At 47.2% G+C, this 16103-nt stretch overlaps 1 protein-coding gene and 1 long non-coding RNA gene across 3 annotated transcripts in view; one reads left to right on the top strand and one right to left on the bottom strand.

Moving 5' to 3' along the window:
- The window catches only part of APPL2 (adaptor protein, phosphotyrosine interacting with PH domain and leucine zipper 2), a 40745-nt gene extending 27753 nt beyond the window's left edge, over positions 1–12992 (top strand). Inside the window, exons 11-21 of one of the 2 annotated variants that reach the window (XM_037067945.1) lie at positions 996–1184; positions 3244–3286; positions 3367–3423; positions 3535–3623; positions 5812–5967; positions 6125–6177; positions 7624–7798; positions 9080–9116; positions 9297–9437; positions 10202–10249; positions 11855–12992. In XM_037067945.1, the coding sequence (XP_036923840.1) occupies positions 996–1184; positions 3244–3286; positions 3367–3423; positions 3535–3623; positions 5812–5967; positions 6125–6177; positions 7624–7798; positions 9080–9116; positions 9297–9437; positions 10202–10249; positions 11855–11989 (1123 nt within the window). In that variant the 3' untranslated portion in view covers positions 11990–12992. The other variant, XM_037067946.1, reaches the window with a different exon arrangement.
- On the bottom strand, positions 8030–11566 carry LOC119002206 (uncharacterized). Its single transcript, XR_005069705.1, has 2 exons — positions 10732–11566; positions 8030–10334 (listed from the first exon to the last, which is right to left on the bottom strand). It is a non-coding gene; the product is annotated as an uncharacterized LOC119002206 (long non-coding RNA).
- Positions 12993–16103: the final 3111 nt, after the last annotated feature.

Below are 16103 nucleotides of genomic sequence, written 5' to 3'. Positions count from 1 at the left end.
CCCCTCCCACCAGGCCCCTGAGCGGGGAAGAGACCTCCCACTGAGGCAGAGGCTGAGGGCCCACCGCTTTCAGTCATCTCAGCTCACCTAGACTGAGTCACACTTAACACTCAGGTTGCTAAATGTCCATTTGGAATGGGAGGGACAATCGGGTTTCATTGCATCTAAGAGCAGAGACAGGCTGTTGGCAGGTGTGGGGAAGACAGACTTTGGTAACAGATTCCGTGGGTGGGTGGGGCCTCGACTGCTTCATCTGTAAAATAGAGCTGATAATTGCACCTGTTGCGTAAAGTTGCTACAAGTCGATGGTCAGTAAATACTGGGTCAGCCAGTGCATTCCATGTACCCCGGGCGGAGGGCCTGCAGAGAGGAACCACCGCTGCTCTCTTGGAGGAAGACTCTCAAAGGCCTGTGAGGTTCTTGAGCACAAGCCAGGTGTCTCCTTTAGTTCTGCACAGACAGAAAACTCCACAAGGTCCTGGTGCTCTTTGCCAGGAACTGGATTTCCTTCCTGTAAACAGCCCACAAAACAATAACATCTGGTTGGAACAAAACTAAATCTAGTAAAAGTCCCCACGATTCTGGGCGGGTATGCTGTGGGCCCAGGTGACCCTGGTGACTAAGAAGATACTGAGCAGTTCAGCTGCTTAGAGAAAGGACCTCCCAGGTTTCAGTTCCTAAGGATGATGGGCTAGTTCTGTTCCAGATATGGGGTGCGGCAGCCAGTCTGGCTGTAGGCACATCCCGCCCACTCGTGGGGTTGTCCCTGGGACTGGCATCCCCGTGTGAGCCGGGCCCACAACCACCCAGATCCTTCCAGCTCAGTCACAGCTTTTCTGCTGCTCTTCACACTTGAATTATCTTGAAGGCAGTTTTGCTTTCATTTAAAGGAAGACATTGTTTCTAAAATATCGCCCATACCCATCAGGAGGCGGCAGACGTGAAGGTGCTACTCACGCTTTAGTACTAATGGGCCTTAACCACAATCCTTGCAGTAAAACAGGGCTGGTCACCACCACCTGGGAGAGACTCTACTTCTTCACCCAAGGCGGGAATCTCATGTGTCAGCCCAGGGGAGCCGTGGCCGGAGGTTTGATCCAGGACCTGGACAACTGCTCTGTGATGGCGGTGGACTGCGAGGACCGACGCTACTGCTTCCAGATCACCACTCCCAATGGGAAATCGTATGTCACGTGGGTCTACGTGGGTGAACAAGAGCAGTGCCCCCACCCCCGCCAGGCCTCCCAACTCGTTCCCCCACGGGAATGGCTGGTTCTGGGAAGACGGTTTTATGTTTTCTTGAAGCAGGCACACATGGCCCGTGTGGGATCCAACTGCCTTTTGCAAGGGGGCCCAGTGCGGGTTTGCCTGTGGCTCAGGGAAGAGATGACCTGCCTGTAAGACAGCGGTGAGGGTGGCTGTGTGCTGGCACAGACTCAGGCAGGGGGCGCTGTGGCTGTGCTTCACCCATTTCCTGACGTTAGGTTTGTATCATGGTGGGGCAAGGACAAGGACAGTCAGGAAGGAGGAGCTGCCTCCTTCTTGAGGAGTCGGCTGTTCCAGCTGAAACGGGAGATGTGAACAGTACGTCCAGCAGCAGGAGGGTCATTCCTTAGCATGCTGTCCCACCCATCATGGCCCAGGAGTTCTGCCTTCAAAATGGCAGCCCGGTAGTCATTCCCAGCCGACTGCACCCCAGTGGGAGCCGCTGCCCCTTAGAGCAGGGAATCACACCTGTGCTCCAGCAGGTCACAGCCCCGGGCGGTGGAGGTGCAGCAGTTCACCTGCCTCGGGGGTGCGGTGGCCTGCCCTGCAGTCAGCTGCTCTGCTGGCCCTTGCTGTCTGCCGAGTTCCGGGTTGAGATTTGAACACCAGCTTGTTGGGGAGGGTGCAGCACTGCTGGTCCAGTGGCGACCGTCTCCTCCCCCAGACCGGCCGAGCTCCTTCCTTCCCGAGTGATGAGGAATGACCCGGGAATGAAGGTGCCCGCCTTCTAGCTGTGGTCTNATGGCTGGTTCTGGGAAGACGGTTTTATGTTTTCTTGAAGCAGGCACACATGGCCCGTGTGGGATCCAACTGCCTTTTGCAAGGGGGCCCAGTGCGGGTTTGCCTGTGGCTCAGGGAAGAGATGGCCTGCCTATAAGACAGTGGTGAGGGTGGCTGTGTGCTGGCACAGACTCAGGCAGAGGGCGCTGTGGCTGTGCCTCACCCATTCCCCGACGTTAGGTTTGTATCATGGTGGGGCAAGGACAAGGACAGTCAGGAAGGAGGAGCTGCCTCCTTCTTGAGGAGTCGGCTGTTCCAGCTGAAACGGGAGATGTGAACAGTACGTCCAGCAGCAGGAGGGTCATTCCTTAGCATGCTGTCCCACCCATCATGGCCCAGAAGGAGTTCTGCTTTCAGAATGGCAGCCCGACTGCACCCCAGTGGGAGCCGCTGCCCCTTAGAGCAGGGAATCGCACCTGTGCTCCGGCAGGTCACAGCCCCGGGCGGTGGAGGTGCAGCAGTTCACCTGCCTCGGGGGCGCGGTGGCCTGCCCTGCAGTCAGCTGCTCTGCTGGCCCTTGCTGTCTGCCGAGTTCCGGGTTGAGATTTGAACACCAGCTTGTTGGGGAGGGTGCGGCACTGCTGGTCCAGTGGCGACCGTCTCCTCCCCCAGACCGGCCGAGCTCCTTCCTTCCCGAGTGATGAGGAATGACCCGGGAATGAAGGTGCCCGCCTTCTAGCTGTGGTCCGAGGCGGGCACTGAACTCGTCTGGGCCCTGGTTTCCTCAGATGTGAAGTAGGGATACGATCCTTGTTCCCCGCCTCCCCCAAAGGGGTGTGGAAGGAGCTGGCAGATGTGCAGAACCTGTAGCGTGAGCCTTCACAAGGGCAGGTGGTACTGCCTGTCTGTTCCATAGGCAGATTCTCTCTGTTGAGGGAAGGCATGGAATGGCTGCAAACTCCTTCTCTGGGCGGGGGTGGGGGCAGTGGCTGGCCCAGAGCCCAAGTAGCCTGGGATCCTCTAAGTGGGTAGGAGGGGCCCAGGATGGTCAACAGTCTAGTAAGAACCTGGGCCAGTGGGTCTGAGCCCCGCCTGCTGTTTGTCCAGGGGACACTGAGTGAGCCGCAGGGCCAGAGCCAGGACCCCACTCTCTCCCCTCCCCCTCTGCTGCCTCCCTGGCCCTTTCCCTTTGGACCCAGCGGCATTGTTTCCCTAGCGCATCCTCAGTCACAGATCTGGGAATGCTCTTTATTGCAGGGGGATAATCCTCCAGGCAGAGAGCAGAAAGGAGAACGAAGAGGTAAAGATTTTGTGTATTTCGCTGCCTTCCCAGTGCGGCGGGGACCTGGGGACTCAGGGTGTCTTTTCCTGTCCCCGCAGTGGATATGTGCGGTGAACAACATCTCCAGGCAGATCTACCTGACTGACAACCCTGAGGTAACCAACGGCCGCCCTCCCTGAACCCCACCTGTTTCTCGGTCTCAAAGCTAAGCATCCGCCTCCTGGGACTGAGCCCGAGCCTGAGCCTGTCTTCCTGTGCATTTTTAGGCAGTTGCCATCAAGTTGAATGAGACGGCTCTCCAAGCAGTGACTCCCATTACAGGTTTTCGGAAAAAACAAGAAAGCCCGTGCCCCAGGTAACTAAAGGACAAAGGGAGCTAGCTTTTGCGGAGCCAAACTCGAGTTAGGAATTTGACACAAGTTGTCACTTCATCCCCAGAAGCACCTGGGTGGTGTGCACCCCGGTTCTGCAAAAGCAGTAACTGGCCAGGAATGGCCAGGAAAGGCTAAACTTGTGCCCGCATTCACAGCTCAGAGGAGGGGCAGCGCCGAGATGCAGACCTGGCAGAAAAGTACAGGCCTTCCCCTGCCCCAACCAGGCTCCTGCAGCTGGCATGGAACATATAGGACTTGTGATTGAGGGCCTTGCTAGTGGGGGGCTCCCCATCCCTTTTTCTAGCCCGACAAATTTATGGCACCAAAACACACTAGACCACCTTCTGTGTATCCATGTCATTGCCCAGGAACATACATTGATATCTTCATGTGTGCATTTATTTTGCGTCTTCACACATAAGTTTTTCGAATTTTTATATTTGTGTTGTCCCTTTTTAATACTACACACTATTTTATCACTTATTAGCCACCGAACGTTTACATTGCTGCCCCTTCCACTGTTTGCTGGTTTCATTTATACGGAGCATTTTCATGCATGCAACTGCAGTATTCTCATCCTGAATACTGCCTCAAGATTCGTCCCAGGAGTCCCACCTTCTTGTCTATGGGAGTTTCCATCTAGTTACATAATAGAGGGCCGTCTGATCTGTCACGGCGCCGAAGGGTAAATTAGAATTGACAGTATTGGTATCCACTTTCTAGTGGCCTGGTAGAAGAAACCCCCCCGTCTCACAGATACTATCGAACAACTCCATGAGAGGCAGGACAGTAACTCCCAGGGTCTCAGTGCTGTGCAGTATGGGGCCACTGTTCCCACTGCTCTGTGCACATGAGACAGAGGCAGAGGCAGGGCCAGAAAATAGGTGAGTCCGACTGTGACAGAATTAGGGGCCCTGCTTAAGGAGGCAGTGGAGCAGCGCTGAAGGCTTTGAGACCGGGTGGCGAAGTCGGAACCCGTGTAGCTCAGGAGGCACACAGAGGTACAAGACTGTCCCTGTGACTTAGAAGAACCACAGGGGTGCAGAGGAAGGAGAGGAACCTCCAGGCTTGAAAAGTCTAGTGGGTGAATAGGAATTTGAGCTGGTGTTTGAGGTGCGAGAGATGTGCTACGTGACTGGGATGGAGACGGAAAGGAGGAAGAGCACGCAGTGTGCTTGGGGCAGCCCTGGAGGAGGGCGTGGTGGTGGCGGCTCTCCGGCAAGGAGAGCCAGGTTGTGGTTGAATGCTAAACCAAGAAATACTCACTCAGCTAACTTTTTTGACTGCCTGATACGTACCAAGTAGTAAATATGATTTCATTATAGCTCTGTCCTCAAAAACCTGTCTCACAGGAAGACAGATATTGGGTTGGCCAAAAAGTCTGCCATGTTTTTTCCATGAATTAGAAGACACATTTTTTCATGTTCACCAATAACTTTATTGATTGAGATATTCTGAGTATGTTGGCTGTCCCCCCACTATTGGCTTCCAGTGGGTAGAGGCTGCCAGACATTGGCCAATGCACGAGACGGCCCCACAGCAAAGGACTGTTTGGCCAGAACGTCAACAGTTCCAAGAAACGTCACAAACCACTTGTGATGCATTCGATCAGTCACAGCACCTTCCCTATACACTGCACAAGTCTTTGCGTTTCAGTTGGTTTTTACCTTTCTTGAAATAATAAAGCATAATGATGCCAAAAATGTTGCATATTTTCTTCCATCTTCAATATTAAAATGGACAAAAATTCACCAACATTGATTTTTTTTTTAATGCACACTGATATGACAGCTGTCACAATACCTTCTAACACAATGTTAACAACTTCCAATGAAGTTGAAGACAACTAAGCACGACTAGAGCCATCGTACAGAAAAAATAGGGGACTTTTCGGCCAACACAATGCAAACAGAAGGTCAGTTGACAGTGGTGAGTAGTACAAGGGTGTGGCGTGCTCCGAGGCAGAGCTGCCGGGGGCAGAGGAGGATCTGGGTGTTTCAACCACGGAGTGATGGAGTGGCATTTTGCGAAGGGTTTATCTGTAGAGAAGGCCTGATGGAAATCTTCTCCCTGGCCTCCATCAGCACTCAGCATGTATCCATTGGGTTGTAAAGACATAAGATTAAAAGGGGTTTGTTTTTCCCCCTCCTATCTTGTACTGTAATCTAGCCAGAACCTGGAAAATTCAGAGCTGCAAAATGACGACGTTCCCAAAGCGACAGTCAGTGTCCCAGAAGCCGAAGAACTCATTGCACCTGGAACACCCATTCAGTTCGATATTGTACTTCCTGCTACAGAATTCCTCGATCAGAACCGAGGGAGCAGGTACAGACCATGGGAGGTCACCCCGGGAGCAATGAAAATAAGTTTGACATTTCTTGTGTCCCCACCCACCTCCAACGCATTGTGACGTGGAGGCCAAGTGCTAAGTGTCCTGTCAGCCGAAGCTGTCGTGATTGTTTGACTCTGGCCATTCCCTTAGGCGTATCAACCCTTTTGGCGAGACTGAGGACGACACATTCCCAGAAGCAGAAGGTAAGTGGTTTGCTTGGTGCACTGCGTTCCCCTGCACAAAGTGACAAGGGCCACTGAAACAGATGTGACATCATATTCTGGAGAGCAGTGACTTGAAATATGGATTGAATTTATGACCCTCCGGCGTGTTCTCTGAAAACATTAGGGTGCGTGCAGTTAGGTCACGGATGGAAACTGAGGGGAAGCTGACCGATTTCCGACAGCTGCCGCACCACCGGCCACATTCGCACCTGTCCGTGGCTCCTACTGAGAAAGCTGCAGGATCCCAATCAGGTGTCACGTTATTACAGGGCAAATTCAGGGGATAAAATCACAGTAAACGCAGCCTGGGCGAGTCATAAATGTGCTATTTCATTTTAGAAGACCAAAAGCACAAATAACTCATTCCTGAATTTGAAGGCCATGTGGATGTTATTTGAATTCGTGTTTTTGAGTTACACTCTTATGTACATCAGAACATACTCAGTGGAGCTGCCCGCAGCCCCCTGCTCCACAGCGCATGAGTGGAGCCGAGTTAGGAAGATATAACTGACATGTCATTTACATGGAGTCATTTCCCATTCAGAATGAAATGCTAGTTATTTACATGTGGACATAGGACTTGAGAAACAGCACTCCTTACATCAAGCTTCAGGCAAAAAAAAAAAANTGGGCGAGTCATAAATGTGCTATTTCATTTTAGAAGACCAAAAGCACAAATAACTCATTCCTGAATTTGAAGGCCATGTGGATGTTATTTGAATTCGTGTTTTTGAGTTACACTCTTATGTACATCAGAACATACTCAGTGGAGCTGCCCACAGCCCCCTGCTCCACAGCGCATGAGTGGAGCCGAGTTAGGAAGATATAAGTGACATGTCATTTACATGGAGTCATTTCCCATTCAGAATGAAATGCTAGTTATTTACATGTGGACATAGGACTTGGGAAACAGCACTCCTTACATCAAGCTTCAGGCAAAAAAAAAAAAAAGGTGCCTCAGATCTGACTCTCCACTTACATCTAGCTGACCTTTCACAGACGAGTTTGTAAACAGTCGACAAAAACTTTCAAACGCTTTTCAAACTTTTCAAACTTTCAAACTGTAAAAACGCTTCATGTGGGAAACATTTATGGCTTATCAATTATATTCAGCTTTTAAAACTTATTTTTAGGGGCTAGGATACTAATGGGGGGGGCAAATGAGCAAAAAGGCTTAGCTTGAAACAGTAGGTAAATGTGTTATTCTTACAGAAAAAGGTCCTTTAAGCGAGGACAGTCTCCAGTCCGGCTGCCGTAACTCGGTTCTGACAGGTTATACGCGTGCGTTTGTACAAGCAGAGTATTGAGACTCAGGCAGAAAGCCGATCACACCTGAGGTCCTAGTTCTCAGACCATCACGGAGGAGACGGGGTGCAGGGCAGCCGCAGGCAGGACCGGTCCTGAGCAGAAAACGCTGTCTTGCAGATTCCCTTTTGCAACAGATGTTCCTAGTTCGGTTTTTGGGATCGATGGCCGTTAAAACGGACCACACTACGGAAGTGATTTACGAAGCGATGAGACAAGTATTGGCGGCACGGGCTATTCATAACATCTTCCGTATGACAGAGTCCCATCTGATGGTCACCAGTCAAGCCCTGAGGTACATTCAGTTTCATTTTCAGACTTCCTTACAGCTTCATGTGGTTCCTATTTCAAGGCACATTTACCCGCCTAGGATGTTCATAACTAGGATAGTCAGTGGGATTAAGTGAAGTTGCTACATTTGTTTCTGCTCTGTTCCTTTCACTTCGATTTTGTAAAATGCATTGGATAGAAGATGCTCCCTTAGTGATAGCTTCAGGAATTTAGTGGCACGTGAATCCTGTTGTTCATGACGGTTGCCATCATTCAAGAGTTTAAAATGGAAGGTGGATTTTTCTGGGTCATTTCTCAGTATTATTTATAAAAATTAACAACAATGAATATAGGACATGAACCCACCTGAGATAACGAGACCACCACAAAGAAAATCTGATCAGTATTTGTAGGGTTTCAAATCAAGAAGCCAAGCCATGTAAAACGTGTTGGAGGTTCGGGCGGTAAGATCTGTGGTGAACGACTCTCAGGCCACAGTCTACACAGGCTTCACGAACAGCTGCCCATGCAGCCCCTCGGCTCCGCGCGGCACCGGAAGCACGACCAGCCTGAAGCGGGAGGTGCGGTGAACGTAAAATTCTAAGGTCTCGTCCTGCCCCCGACACGTGCAAAGTAGTTCAATCATTTTTATATTAATAACATGTCTTTTAGGTCTATTAAATTAAAAAATTTCATCTGCTCTTTAAAATGTAGCTGCTAGGAAATTTTATGTTGAGGCTTCCATTCTGTTTCTATAGGATAGCACTGCACTGCAGCCAGAGTGTCCAGGTTCATTCCTGACTCTGGCATTTGTTTGTTGTATGGCCTTCCTTGAGCAAGTTATTTAACCCCTGTGCCTTGGTTTCTTCAGCTATAAAATGAAAAGTAACTATCCACGCCCCCTAGTGTGGTCATGAGGAATAGATGAGTTAAACATGTAAAACATTTACACCCGTGACCGGCACATAGACAGTGTTCAAAAAAGTTAACCAGGTCTTTGGCAAAAACTAGAATATCATTTTTTCCATTCATGAATATCAGTGCTTTCCATTGGTTATACACTTTATACTAAGAATTGGGTTCATATGAATAGAACCTTGTATTTATTACAGCTTTCCTCCAAGTACATCCTGGATCTTTCATAGGCTTTGGCTCACTGTCCTCATAATCGGCACCAATAACAGTAAATGTATGTGAAAACCATAGTGCATCAGAGAATGCGATCAAAAAGAGAAGTGCAAAGACAACCCACAAACTCTTCTAAATTTACCCACCGTGTGTGATACAGTGTCTCTTCAAATTTCAGGTTAATAGACCCTCAGACTCAAGTATCCAGAGCCAACGTAAGTATACGCCGACTCTGGTGATTGCTCCTTCCCTCATCTCTGTAACCACCTTAAACACAGATTAAATGAGCATCACCAGTGCATGTACAGTTGCCACTCTTTTCCCTGGAGAAGGCCCTTGTCTGTGTTTAATCCCAGTGTGTTGTGTGACAGTCAGTCTCTTCCTGTTTCTTCCAGTTTGAGCTGAACAGTGTCACCCAGTTCGCTGCTCATCAAGAAAACAAGAGACTGGTCGGCTTCGTGGTCCGCCTGCCTGAACCCACGGGCCGAGAGTCTCTGAGCACTTACGTTTTTGAAAGCAACTCGGAAGGCGAAAAGGTCTTATTTTCTCCATCTTAAGATTCTTAGTTAAAAAGAAAAGATATTTAAAGGTTTTTTTGCACCCCCACCCCCGGTATAGTTGCCTATTGTGCAAGTCCCCTTTGGGGAATTTGGACAATATGCCTCCTAGGAAGGCCCCACTGAAATAAAACTGCCTAGAAGTAAAATTTCCCTGTGGGAAATTTTAACCAGAATTTACGTATTATAACCAGAGTAGACGGAATGATGAACCTTCATGGTGAGATATAACTGTTTCATAGAGCTATCAGTAAATGTTAAAAGCAGTTCTCCTCAAAGCAAAAGTTAAGCAGAGAAAGTCTAATCTCAGCCAACCGAGGAAGCAGACACCAAGTACATCTAAGGTGTTCTCCGGTTCAGTACGAACAACTGGCTGCACTCACCACTCAGAATCAACATTAACCAGCCCCTCTTTCAGCAAGTACCCCTTTGCCACTGCGTGTGGGGCCGTGCAGTGCTGGGCACCATCAGGAGAGAAAGGGAGCAAACATCCCACAGAGCACTCGCAAACGCTGCCCTCATTTCACTTGACACTTGCCAGGGTGTTCTGCACACACAGGGGCAACAGGAGACCAGGACAGACGGGCGCTCACGTTCAGAGCCCTGTGTGATGAGTCTCCTACAGCCAGTCCCCATGCTGACGTGAGCGGACAGTGACCTTGTGTTTCCATAATCACCTTTCTTCCTGAAATTCTTTATCCTTTTCTACCTTTACCAAACACCTCTTTTCTCATCTTTTACAGATATGTTATGCTATTAATTTGGGAAAAGAAATCATTGAGGTTCAAAAGGTAAGGTCCACTTTAATGCTCATTTAGCAGCTACGTAAAAGGTAACGACACACATTTAGTATTTTTCTCCAAAAGAAACGGCTCACTAGGCAGTGCGGCCGAGTGTGGGGTTTCCTAAGGAACTAACCACATTTCTGATCAGCTGGTTCCAGAGTCACAGGTAACACGTGTGTTTTTAAAAACGTCACTTGCTGCGGTCACCTGGGCTTCCTGTCTTTCTAATCAGGATGGCACAGACTCGAGCACCTGCCACGTGCCCCTAGACCTTGTTCCCCAGAGTGGTCACGGGCCTAGCACACGTCATCCAGACTCACTAGAAATGAAGATCCACACCTCCCTTTCAGCCGCTTACAGCCCTCCACTCGCCCAGCAGGTGTTTGAGAGCCAGGTTCGCTAAGAAAGACCCTGGAGTTAAGCAGTGGGCACGACAGATGCGGTTCCTGCCCTGGGGGGGGGGGGGGGGGANTTTCTCCAAAAGAAACGGCTCACTAGGCAGTGCGGCCGAGTGTGGGGTTTCCTAAGGAACTAACCACATTTCTGATCAGCTGGTTCCAGAGTCACAGGTAACACGTGTGTTCTTAAAAACGCCACTTGCTGCGGTCACCTGGGCTTCCTGTCTTTCTAATCAGGATGGCACAGACTCGAGCACCTGCCACGTGCCCCTAGACCTTGTTCCCCAGAGTGGTCTCGGGCCTAGCACACGTCACCCAGACTCACTAGAAATGAAGATCCACACCTCCCTTTCAGCCGCTTACAGCCCTCCACTCGCCCACCAGGTGTTTGAGAGCCAGGTTCGCTAAGAAAGACCCTGGAGTTAAGCAGTGGGCACGACAGATGCGGTTCCTGCCCTGGGGGGGGGGGGGGGGGGTGCAGCTACAGAGTTCGGCCTCGTCCAGGACTTTCTGCAGTAATGGAAAATGCAGAGATTGAATGCGGCTAGTGTGGCTGAGGAACTGGATTTTTCAATTTAACTTAAACTGAAATGCTAACATGTAGCTAGTGAGAACCGTATTAGTGTGGCTCTAATCCCCTAGTGTAGATGAGAACCAGCACTGACATACGTAAAGAAACAGCAGTGCAAGTTAGTATTTTCCAGTCGAGGTCAGGGGGTGGCAGACCTTTCCTGTAAAGCGCCAGACGGTACACCTTTTGGGCTCATCATTGCTGTCTGACTCAACTGTGCTGTAGTAACAAAAGAGCCGCAGATATAGTATGGAAACACACGGGCGTAGCTGTATTCCAATTCAACATTTACACAGACACAGTGGTGAGCCACACAGCCATGGTTTGCAAACCCTTACTAGAGATTGAGAGAGAGGAGTCCAAAGGTGTGCTGTGAGGGAAGGCCTCTGGACTTTCTGGGAGAATGATGGTGACCTGTGTATGTAGTGATATTCTGGCTGAGAGGAAAACCTACGCGTAGATTCTAGAAGTAACACAATTGAGTTTTTTTTCAGAGAAGCAAGAAGACTCCCCTGGAGGCACACATAGACAAGTAAGAAGGAATAAGGCTAGAGGACAGAACATAATGAAAGCCGAGCCAAAGGGGCTTTAGGTGCATTTTAAGCGTTTTCTTTTCTCCTTCTTAAACTCCCATAACCTCAGGACCCGGAAGCATTGGCTCAGTTAATGCTGTCCATACCACTAACCAATGACGGAAAGTATGTACTATTAACCGACCAACCAGATGACAGTGATGGAACTCCAAGTGAAAACAGAGGCGCAGAATCTGAAGCGTGACTCTTGTGCCTTTGGGGGAAGAGCACCAGGAAGGAGAGCTACCTCCTTAAGGGTCTCCAAGTTCTCCGACACACAGACACGCGGCTAGCTTCAGAATGCCGACAATCGCTCACGGAATCGCTCACTCTCGCGCCTTGGTACTGAGACTTGGGAGGGGAACAGTAAGAAACGGTTAACGGCATTCCTAGCCATCTACAAATGTTACCTTAGGTGCTTTGTGGTAGGTAAGTCCTTCTCTTAGACTGTTACTCAATGTGCAGAATGAAAGTTATGAGAAAATGCAATGTTCACTTTATTTGGATTTCATCTCTTCAGTTTCCAGTATCCCTTTTTCAAAATAGCAAAAGCCTAGATTTACAATTTGATAAACACTAAATATTTCCTATTAATATAATCTATTTTTGTATTTTACTTAATAAGCTTTAAGTGCCTGTCATTTTGAAAACCATGTAATTATAATCAAGCTTGTCTCATAATTGGACCTACCAGCATTAACTTGTGCAGTCAGGTGACAAGCCCTGCTTGGAGGCCCAAGCACTAGCAAAAATGCAAGTCTAGTTCTGATGACTATTCAGGCCTCACGCAGCAGAACGACTAGCAGATGTGCACCACGGAAGATGTTCGGCTTCACAGTGGGTCCTCAGTGAGCCGGCATTCCGAGGTGTACGGACCAGCAGGTAGTACTGTTGTCAGTAGACCTCCGTGGACAGGGTGCAGTTCTACCAGGTCCTCCTCCTCCTGAGCCAGACTCTCCTCAAAAGAAGGGACCAATTACTTTTAAAACTCACTTGAACAGTTGATGGTGGGGCTTGGTATAAAGTTCCTACTTCCGCTCCGGCACCCCAGCAGACTCCACTCTCCCCTCTGATACATGAAATAAGTACAATGACCTTGAATTGGTACAGTGTATTTAATTATAACCAAGTTCAACAGAATGTCGTTGTCTTTGTAATAAATTAACCTAGCAGTAAATGCTAGCAAATAAAACTTATCATTCTATTTCTTTCCTTTGCTTTTTTGTGGTTATTTTCTAGAATATCCCTGGAAGAAAACTAAAGTTGGGAATTTCCAAAAAAAACTAGAGCAGAATGAAATCACAGGAGAGGGGCTATCAAAAATACCTGTATTCAACATGAGTAAAATAATGAAGTCTCAATGCCAACTTTTTAAAAGCTCTTGATTTTAAAATGGTGAATGAATAAAATAATTTCTGGAATCCCAAATTAGGTTTATGTTATACAGGGTCCATCTGAGAAATCTTCTTGTATAATGTATACACCATCAGAGACACATTGAGCTGGTCTGAATATGAGATCGTATACCATAAAATTATTAGTTCAGTGTACTAATGTCTTACAAATTTGTATGTATCATAATTAGATCAGGAACTTCTCTGACAGACTGTAAGAGCCACAGTCCCCAGAATTTCTTTTTCTTTCTTAGAACTGTTGAGAACAGGAAGGGAAGAAACCTCAAGTCATGAACAATTTTTGGAAACTAAAATCGGTCTTTTTAAAAAATAATTTTAAAGAAGGTGTGGCTTAAGTCAACAACAAAGCATGCAAGTCATAAAAAAATAATGAAATTCAGTACATTAAAACTAATCACAAAAATACCAGAGAGAGAATGAGAACAAAATTAACAGAGCCTATTATTAGCAAGCACGACCAAGAAAAAATTACTGCCCAGAATATACAGTGGGGAAAGGACAGTAATGGTCTTGGGAAAACTGGACCACTACCTTATGCCACACACAAAAATGATCTCAGAGTGGATAAAGACTTGGAGGTAAGACCTGAAACCATGTAACTCCTAGAAGAAAACATCCAGTAAGCTCCCTGACAAAGGTCATGGTGATTTTTTAAAAACCTGATACCAGCCTTGACGGGTATGGCTCAGCTGGTTGGGCGTCATCCAACAAAGCAAAAGGTCACCAGTTCAATTCCCAGTCAGGGTACTTGCCTGGTTACAGGTTCCATCCTCAGTTGGGGCACATGCAAAAGGCAACCGATCTGTTTCTCTTCTTCCTTCTCCCTCCCTTCCCCTCTCTCTAAAAATGCATGAATGAAAGAAATCTTTTTAAAAAACCAGGAACTTTAAGAATATCTAAAAACCTGACACCAAAAGCAAAAGCAAAAAATAAACAAGAGGGACTCCATGAAACTAAAATGATTCTGCATCCATCAATAAAACGAAAAGGCAACCTACTGGATGGGAGAAAAGGTTGGCCATCCTATCTGATTTCGGGGCGAATACCCAAAGCACACATAACAAATTCACACAACTAAACAGCAAACTGACCTGACTGAGAGGCATTGCCCTGACTGCTCTAGCTCAGTGGACTGGGCATCATCCCACACACCAAAGGAAATGGGCTACAGGTACTCAGAAAGATGCTCTATATCAGCAATAATCAGGGAAAGGACAATAAAAACTATTTCACACCTGCAGGAATGGCTATCGTCCAAAACAAAGAAATAACATGTTGGTGAGAATGCATACAAAAGAACAGGGTTAGAAGGAATGTAATTTGGTGCGGCTGCTGTGGAAAACAGTACGGAGGGGCCTCAAAAAGCTGAAAACAGAACCACCGTATAGTCCAGCAATTCCACTTCTTTCCTGGTGTTTATCAGGAAAAAAACAAACAGTAACTCAGAAAGGCAGCTGCACACCCAAGATCACCGCAGCGCTGTTTATGACAGCCCAGATGTGGAACCAGCCTGAGTCCATCAGCACGTGAACACACAGGCTGGTGTGCCGGTACGATGGCACACCATAAAAACAGAAAAGGAAGTCATCTTGCCATTTCCAACAACACGAATGGCCCTTGAGGACATTATGCTAGGTGGAATAACTCAGAGAAAGACTAATACTATATAATCTAACACACGGAATGTTAAAAAATAAGCTCATAGAAACACACTGGTGGTTCCAGGGAGTGGGAAGAGAGTAACAGGTGAACTGTTTCTGGCTTCTTTTTTCATTTAAAGAAAATGAATTTTAAAAATCTGATCTAGACAGGTGCTTCAGGGTATAAAAGTATTAACTCCTTCTCCCTGACTTTAATGGGCATTGCTACGGAATGTTTCGCCATGCAGAAACCCTACAAGTGTTACAGAATGTATAGTCCTTGAAGATGATCCCAGAATTCTGACATCAGATCTACAGTGATCGGAAGGTAAACTTCACCTACTTTTACTGAGTGTGTTTCCACTAACGGGAACAACTGGAACTACCAAGTACACAAGGTGGTAAAGAACCAAACTATCAAAATAGAAGAAAATGTCCATAAACTTGCCTATATACACTTTCCATATATAACACAATACGTAAGGACTGTGCGTATAAACTCGACTCTAACCCTGCCTTCACCATCTCTGAGTTCACTGAATGGTCCAATGACTGCACTTAATCTCTACAGATTTCCACAATAGGACTCTTTTTTAACTGAAGTCTTTGACAACCTGTTATTCCTAATACCCTAAAACCTTTTTTTTTAACGTAGCATTAAAACTTAAGAAAAGAATGCCATCAGTCTGAAACTTCTGCAACTTTAGCTGGATAAAGAACTAAAATTACTAAAACTGGTTAAAGTCCACCTTTTAATGCTTAGCCAACCCAGCAGAAAAGAGAAGCATGACGAGATATGTGATGGTATCATCTCATCTTTCCCACAATCTTAAAAACGCTCCCCTTAGAAAAGGAGCATCTTCACCAAGAACGATTTCTGCGGCTACTCAAAAGGCCCGTGTCTCTGTCTCCGGTGTAATATTTGAAAGGCTCTCACTTCTTATTGTTTCAGCTCAACTCATGTTTGCAAATAGCACCACAGTTACTTCTAACGTTAAACACTGCAAACTAATGATCCCAGGATTACGATTTTAAATTAGTCATGTAGGTTCTTTTTATATGAAAATACCAAGCAACAGAAAGATCGAGAAGGTGAAAAGGAAAGAAAACAAAGATTCTTCATTTGGGATGTATGGGGAGGAGCCAAAGCCAACCCTACATTTGAAATTTCTTGCTAAGTGCAAGATTAAAGGGAACTCCATGAAGGTTAATGTTAAATACTGTCTTAAGATTCTCAATTTTGAACATAAACATGCAGGGGAAG

The sequence above is a fragment of the Sturnira hondurensis genome, unplaced genomic scaffold (genome assembly GCF_014824575.4).
Source record: "Sturnira hondurensis isolate 20B ecotype Veracruz unplaced genomic scaffold, ASM1482457v3 Scaffold0017436, whole genome shotgun sequence".
In the NCBI taxonomy this organism is placed as follows: Eukaryota; Metazoa; Chordata; class Mammalia; order Chiroptera; family Phyllostomidae; genus Sturnira; species Sturnira hondurensis.
This window is presented reverse-complemented; position numbering and strand designations above follow the sequence as displayed.